Here is a 7882-nt window from a genome sequence, read left to right as displayed (position 1 = left end):
GCTAGTGGCTTGATTCAATTCTATAGATAATATCCTCTTTGCATCTAGCCCTTTCCCAAATTTCGATTGAACGGACTCCATTTCAAGAATTTTTCTGGGACTATGTTTTGGGAGGTTTGGGGTTGAAGGGTTTTTTTTGTTATTATTTTCTTATCTTTTATTATTATTATTATTATTATTATTATTATTATTATTATTATTATTATTATTATTATTATTATTATTATTATTATTATTATTATTATTATTATTATTATTATTATTATTTAGCAGCAGGACTTTATAAGGTCACAGAAGCCTTGAGATGGTAGACGATGAGGTAAGCTTGAGTTGTTGGAAGTTTTTCTATTTGATGTTTAGTTTTCGGAAGTTATTGCGATAGAAAAACTGAAAAAGAGAAGCCAACGGGAAGTAGGGGATGAAAGACCCGAAGAGCTGGGAAGGATTAGGAAAAAAATGTTGGAGAATTAATTAAAAATTTATTTTGTTCAAGGTAAATACGTAATAATTACTATCTTTAAACCAAGTATGGTTTTGATTTTATAGTTATGGCTTTTTATTCTATTGTTTCGTTATTTAAGTTACTCGGAAATGGTTATGACATTTGGCCATTTAGTTAAATGCTTATGATTTTCTATACAGTTATGGACCTTATAGTACTTATCTTCTTAACTAATACTAAAAATTAAGATTTAACATTTTGGCTTGGAAGTGCACAAAAACGGGAGAGTTCACTACTTCACTGTCATAAGCGTTTATCGCAATGCACTAAAGTCAATGAGTTGAGGAGTTGAATCGTCTACAACACTTGAGAAGCAGTGGTTATGAAGGAAATTTTGGAAGGCAAATGTTCCACAGAAGGTTAAAATCTGGTTTGGAGAGCTGTTAGGAATGGTCTTCCCACCTTGAACATTCTCAAAAACCGTGGCTTAAATGTCGATCACTTATGTCCAAGATGTGGGGAAGAACCGGAAACCATCAAACATATGGTATTTCCTGCTGTGATTCTCAACTTTTATGAGGACTTTCTCCTCTGCGGCTGGAGCTGGATGGGTGGTCAGGGTGTTCGCTGGCATGGTGTGAATATTTTGCTAAGAAGTGTTTGGTTAACAGGTCATGGATGTTGGCTATTATGTTCATATGGCAAATCTGGAATACCTGTAACAAATGGGTGTTTGAGAAGTTGAGAGAGAATCCTTTGAGAGTATGTGCCAGAACGTTGTGTTTCTTTGCGGAGTTCGAAGCTGCTGATGTGCGTGAGTATCCTACACATCAGCCACACAACGCTGGGCCTAGCACGTGGCCGGATGCCTCCTGCCCAAGGCCATACGAAACTTAATGTTGATGCTGCTATTAGGGAGGGCAGAACTGGGCTGGGCATGGTGGTGAGGGACCATAGTGGTGATGTTCTGATGTCGTTGGGCTGTGGAAGGGTTAAGGGTAGGACTGCCAAAAGCTAACATGATATGATAATCTGACACAAACCCGACTCAAAATAAGCGAGTTTGGGTCAAAAATTTTTGACCCGTTTAAGTAATTGGGTCAACACAAAATAAATGGCTTAGTTTTAGGTTGACATTTTTCAACACGAAATAAATGGCTTAGTTTTAGGTTGAAATTTTTCAACCCAAACTGACACGTATAACCTGGTGGAATTTTTTTTTCGGTTTGGGCAGACAAATTTTACAAATCTCTCATTTTAAAGTCTTTTGGAGTCTAGATCTACTCTTAGCGCCTGTTCTCTTCAGCTTATTTTCAGTTTAGCTCAGCTCAGCTCCAATAAGTTCAATTCATCTCTTATCTTAATTTCCTTATCTCATAAAATATTCAGTTCAGCTCAACTCAGCTCAGTTCTATCCATTAGAACAGGTTTTTCGTCACCCACCCTCAATTCTTATGCAATTTTTCCTTCACCATAATCTCCTATTGTAGTTATTTATTTATTTATTTTTTCCAAGAAAATGAAGTACCGTATATTTTTAATTAGGGAAAATTGAGATACTAATTGATATTTTCGGTAGTAATTACTCCTAATTTTTTGGCAAACGTAATTATTTGCTTTGTGTGTGTTTGTTTGTGTTTTTTTTATTTTCCCTATTTCTTTATTTATTTATCTATTTATTTATTTATTTTTTAATGTCAATATGGTTTGATGCAAGACCAACTAGTCAAGCTTTTATACTCTCTCAACACTTGTAGTTGTTGCTTTATATATGTATCCATGATTAGTGGTAGATTTCTTTGCGTAAATGAATATTGAATCAATTAATTCTAGGGTTGTTTGGGTGATATTCAATAATTGATTTCATTCATAAATTATGTTGAGGTTTTTGGGTATTTGATTCCTAAAACTAGCAAAATATTCAATTTTCTATTTACATGAGTAAATATACATACCACACTCTTTCACCATGACATTATTTTATACAATACAAGACCAAAAAAAATTCACTCGCCAATTAAATAGTCGGCATTAGGTTTATTTTTATATCAAATACAAATTAATCTTACAAAAAAAACGTGATTGATTGTACTTAATTTTTTCAACGATTCACCAATTGGCTTTTTTCTTTGGTGGTTGATTTGAAGATGAGATGAGATTTGCTTGTGAACCTTCCTCAATTAGTTTTTCTGATAGGTCGTTCTTGTTGGAAGGCTTAGCATTTCTGTAGATAGCGTAGAGGACTAGCTGTAAAACTCCAAGAAAACATCCAATTCCATTTGGCACCTGTTGAATAACAATTATTTTTTTTTAAAAAAAAATGAGTTATCAATCAATATTATGTATTTGTCAAAAAAAATCAATATGATGTATGTGTTGACTTCATGCTACTTACTAATTTAAAGAAACTAGCTAGCCATAATGAAATGCTTGAAACTCTTACTACCAAAGCTGATTCGGCAGTAGCTTTTGAGTAACTATTAGATACGGAGTATTAAAACTCTTAATACCAAGTCTTACTTGACATTAGATTTTGAGTTTTTGAGTAACTGCTACGTATTAAATAACTTGAGTGTTTAGTCGTAAATTAGTCTCAATTTATAATTTCATAACATCAAAATTTTAAATATTTTGCTAAATGAAAATTAGAATAAGTGATTGATAGTTTTCTTTGACAAGTATAAAATGAGAAATGTTACTGGTAAAAAATAAAAGGGGAATAGATAGTACTCTGTAGCAGTGATCTAATAGCATGTACTTCTTGAAAGAGAGATAATAGTACATAGGCTTACCATAAGGTAAAAATCCCGTCGAAGCACAGCATAGAATGTCCAAGTTGCTCCATTCAAGAAGAGGAAGAATGATAGAAGGAATGGCATGTACTCTACACTTTTGGTTGTCACCACTGTTTTCTGAATACAAATCACACAAGAAATGAGCTTTCTTACTTAAAATGGTACAAAAAAAAATTATATACTTCCTCTGTTAACTATTATTTGCAACAAAGGGGTGTTTGCGGACTCTTAGACAAAATTTGTTTGTGAGTGTAAGATGGAGAGAGAAAAAGTTGGGTCCATGTGCTGAGGAGAGAGATAGAGAAAAATGATAACTTAAAAAAGGAAGAAAACATTTGTTGCACATAAAACTTAGCATCCATTTATAGTATATGTTGCAAATAATAGTTAACGGAGGAAGTATATAATTTTTTAAATAGTAGTATATATTGGAAAATTTTTTATTTGGAATTGCTAAAACCTGTATGATATGAACTTTTTAAAATTAATTTTATTATTATTTTTTTCATCACATGAACGATATATTGTAAAAGGTTTTCTTTTTATAGAAAAAGTACACCAATGCTAATGATTTAAGGTTTAATTATTATATATATAAAAAAAAAAAAAAACAACTAAACTTAACTTGGTATCCTATATTCCTAAGTCGGAGAAGAAAAATATCTGTATAAATTATCTTTGTTGATTTGTAACTTGGAAAATTTGCAAATTGCAGCCATTTAAAGTTCGTATTTTGCAAATGCAGCCATTTAAGAAAAAAAAAATTGTAAATTGCAGCCCAAAAGTTAGTATAAATTGTAATTGCAATCCGATTCAACTTTTTTATCGGTTTACATGTCGAAAAATGTTCGGTAAAAGTTTTAGGGACCATTTTAGCTCTTAGGGGTCCAAATTAAGCTCGGAATTAACAAAAAAATAACGTTAGTGCATCGTTTAGTGTAACAAAAACGTATCGATTTATGGAAAACTGTAAAAGTGAGATTCTTAGGTTATTTTTTTGCTAATTTCGAGCTCAATTCGGATCCGTAAGGGCTAAAATGGTCCCTAAAACCTTTACCGAAGATTTTTCGACATGTAGACCGATGAAAAAGTTGAATCGGGCTGTAATTTACAATTTATACGAACTTTTGGGCTGCAATTTGTAATTTTTTTTTCTTAAATAGCTGCAATATGCAAAATACAAACTTTAAATAGCTGCAATTTGCAAAATGAACTTTAAATGACTGCAATTTACAAATTTTCCTTATAACTTATAAGTAACAAAAGTAGTAAATAGAGTTTTTAAGAATTTTATAGGAAGTATAGACTTTGTCAATGTTACTTACCTTGAGAAAAAATAAAATTTCAATGTTGCCCACCAAGCCAATCAATCCAAATTGACTGATTATTAAGTATTTTTTTTTTTTTTTTGAAATAGACTGATTAATAAGTATTTATATTTAGGTAATGCTACTTTTTCTCTCCCTACAATACTTCAATTTAATTAATCATTGAACATTTCTATCTCTTGGAGTGTTGTGCACACGTTGGGTTACGATCCAATGACAGAAAATTCGGATAAGAACAAAATCTGACAGCTGCATTGCCAATTTTTATATTATATATATACGTGATACATGTGATTATGTAAATGATTAATTAAGAAAGAAAGAAGTGCAAAGTAATAAAAATAATAAATTAAAAATGAATTAAGAAATTAATTAATTAATTAGGGATTCAACCGAAACCTACCTACCACAAGCTAAGTAAATGAATTTCTTACATAATATTATTAAACCAACTCAACACCAACAAAATCTGTAATTCGGCACAAAATGTAATTTTTAACTAATAGAGAATAAGAAAATTTGCAATAATATACTCGTAAATTAGTGTAATAAATACCTATTATTTATATGTTAAAGATGTGTTTTTTTAGCTAGATTTTTCCTTCTACATTTATAATTTTCTTTCAAATTTCTTACTTACGTGTTAAAATATTTTACAATGCTTTTGCTAATTTATTTATTTATTTATTTATTTTTTATTTTTACCAATTGCTCTAAAAATTACACATATCACACCTTTGTTTGTACTATACTACCTCCGTTTCAGATTGTGTGTAACAGTTGATTTTTTTTTTCGGATACAAAATATTCAATAATTGTACTACCTTCATTTTTTTATTATGTGCAATAAAGGGGTATTACTTTTAAAACATAAAATATAAATGTTAAATGTAGCAATACGACGAGTAATAGAAATATATATTCTGTTTTTTTTAATTGACACCTTTTTATTATCACGCTTGCAAATGCATGTTTTTAATGCTTTATAACTTTAATTATTAACATTGTAAAATTATAAAAAGTGGATAGTAATAAAATATACATATAGACGATTCAAATAAGACCTCACATGATTATATTTTATCGTATCTATAAATCACAAAAGCGAGTCGAAGTGTAGTGTGTAAATAGTGTAAAAGTCAAATAGTGCCAAATAAAAAAACGAAGGAAGTATAAGAAATAGAGGTAGTACATAATATGCAACATCCGTAATTTTAAATTGATGCGCATTTGCACTTTAAAAGTAGTAAAATAACGAGTGATAAACGTACCATTGCAGCAAGAGGAGAGCCATACATGACGACATTAAGGCCGGCACATAAAAAACCTAAAGCATCAATTTGATATTTCTGTTGTAATGCCAGCTTTGGCACTATTATTGCTGCTGCCAAAAATCCCAAATCTAATAGACCCACTAGTATCCAAGTCTTTACCTGCAATTATTAATTATAATAAAATTTATATTAAATTATGCACGCACCATAATTAAAATGCCTATTGTTCATGACAATGACATATGAACCATTCTCAATTTTTCATCATACAAATTTTAAAAATCTAGCAAGTGATCACAATCATGTTGCAAGTGTTGGGGCCAATATTTTCTTTTCTCATTGTTGTTTAGTAACACAACTATAATTTGTCATGTGTGGCTTACTATCTCCAATGGATAATATGTGGTGCTAAATCTTTGTTGTCAAACCTTAAAAAAAAAAAAAAAAATGGTTGTTCCAATGTCATTATACAATACATCTCTATTAATCATCGTATTGCTACATTTACATTTTTCTCTACTCATTTCTAGATTAATGTATCTTTAATACGTGTAAAGAACATTACAGATGTACGGGTAGTTGGAAATTCGGGTGTTCGAAATAATAGTATTTGATGAGAATGTTTATGATTCCCTATTTGAAGCACATACAATTACACGTACTTACTGTCCATGCCAATAGATTTCAGTCATTCCATCCACAAACTTTCAAGATAATAAACCAAATTTCATAAAATTTATAAAAAAATGCAATTGAAAAATAGAGCGGCAACTTTCCCAACTTATTCCCACTAAAATGAGCGAAACACAAATTTTTGTACCACATGATTCACGAAACAAATTAAATATAAATTAGTATCTAATTTTATAAAACAAATATGAATCTAACAAAAAAATATCAACATTACTAGAGATATATATATACCAAAATCGATATGTTTTGTTTAGCTTAATCTAGCTTGATCAAACTTACATCATTAGTGCTTTCAAAAAAAAAAAAAAAAAAGAAAAAAAAAAAAAACTTACATCATTAGTAGTATATATTTTCAAAAAGGTGCTACAAATAATGTATTGAATAAACTAAATTAGAAAACAAAATGAATAGTCAATGGAAAATAAAAGCAAGTTCTTAACTTTATGATAAGCAAATTAAGTTGACAATAGTGACATATATAATTGATATATAACATAGATCAAAGTAATAAAACAATATGCTTATAAATCTTAAAATCCGCCCTTTATCCCAGTAAGATTGCATCAAATGACCTAACTAATAAGCTCTTAGAAAAATGGTGAAATGTGGCAATCTTAGTACAACGGACTAAATGAAGGGAAATTCAATGAATATGCATGTTTAGATAGGTTCATACCTTCAATCTGCGAGGGGCAAAAACAAGGAACACAATGACATAGATGATCTCGACAACGACTCCGAACCCGTTAATGGTAGATACAAGATATTCAGGCTTGGTGAGACCATAGTAAGTCCATAAGGATGCATTCAAAAGTGTACATATGTATGGAATACTTTCAAAGTTTTCTGTGGATCGATGCTCTATAATCCTCTTGAACGTTGACCTGCATGAAGTTAAATTAATCACAATAATAATATTCATCAATTATATCTCTATTTATTATTTATGATCAAATAATCAGTCAATGATATATGCAAATCTATAACACTTACACTGGAGAAAGAAACATGAGTAATGAAATTACATTACCTGCAAAAAATTAAACAAACATGTTAATTATGAATATAATTGAAAATTAATCAACAGTTTTTAGGACTAAGCTAATTGCTATATTATTACCAATTACTCCAACATAGAAGCTTAAATCTGCCATTTTCACCTTTTTTTTTTTTTTTTTTTGTGTGTTTTTTGGGAAAAAATGTTGAAACAATTTGGTAAAATTATGTTTTGGACTTTAGAAGGTGGTGATGATGATTAGGTGAAAAGAGAAAGAAAAAGAGAAAGGGATTGTTTTAATTAAAGGGGAAAAGGCAACTAGGCTTTGTGTTTGTATAATGAATTAAAATTAT

The 7882-nt window shown here is 30.0% G+C and overlaps 1 protein-coding gene across 1 annotated transcript; it reads right to left on the bottom strand.

The window, feature by feature from the left end:
• Positions 1-2348: 2348 nt before the first annotated feature.
• On the bottom strand, positions 2349-7882 carry LOC145608258 (bidirectional sugar transporter SWEET17-like). The gene is made up of 6 exons (XM_081663868.1): positions 7653-7882; positions 7526-7562; positions 7209-7416; positions 5837-5998; positions 3235-3354; positions 2349-2728 (listed from the first exon to the last, which is right to left on the bottom strand). Exons 1-6 carry the CDS (start codon positions 7684-7686, stop codon positions 2552-2554), a joined length of 738 nt encoding a protein of 245 aa, XP_081519994.1. The 5' UTR covers positions 7687-7882; the 3' UTR covers positions 2349-2551.

The sequence above is a fragment of the Chenopodium album genome, chromosome 23, assembly GCF_948465745.1.
Source record: "Chenopodium album chromosome 23, dcCheAlbu1.1, whole genome shotgun sequence".
Lineage (NCBI taxonomy): Eukaryota > Viridiplantae > Streptophyta > Magnoliopsida > Caryophyllales > Amaranthaceae > Chenopodium > Chenopodium album.
This window is presented reverse-complemented; position numbering and strand designations above follow the sequence as displayed.

Excerpts from the sequence above, each read along its gene's own strand:
- LOC145608258 (XM_081663868.1), bottom strand. The coding sequence starts at position 7,686 with ATGGCAGATTTAAGCTTCTATGTTGGAGTAATTG. Across the intron at positions 7,563-7,652 it reads CTTCTATGTTGGAGTAATTG|GTAATGTAATTTCATTACTC; the intron begins GTAATAATATAG and ends AATTTTTTGCAG. Across the intron at positions 3,355-5,836 it reads GCTCTCCTCTTGCTGCAATG|AAAACAGTGGTGACAACCAA; the intron begins GTACGTTTATCA and ends ATTTGTATTCAG.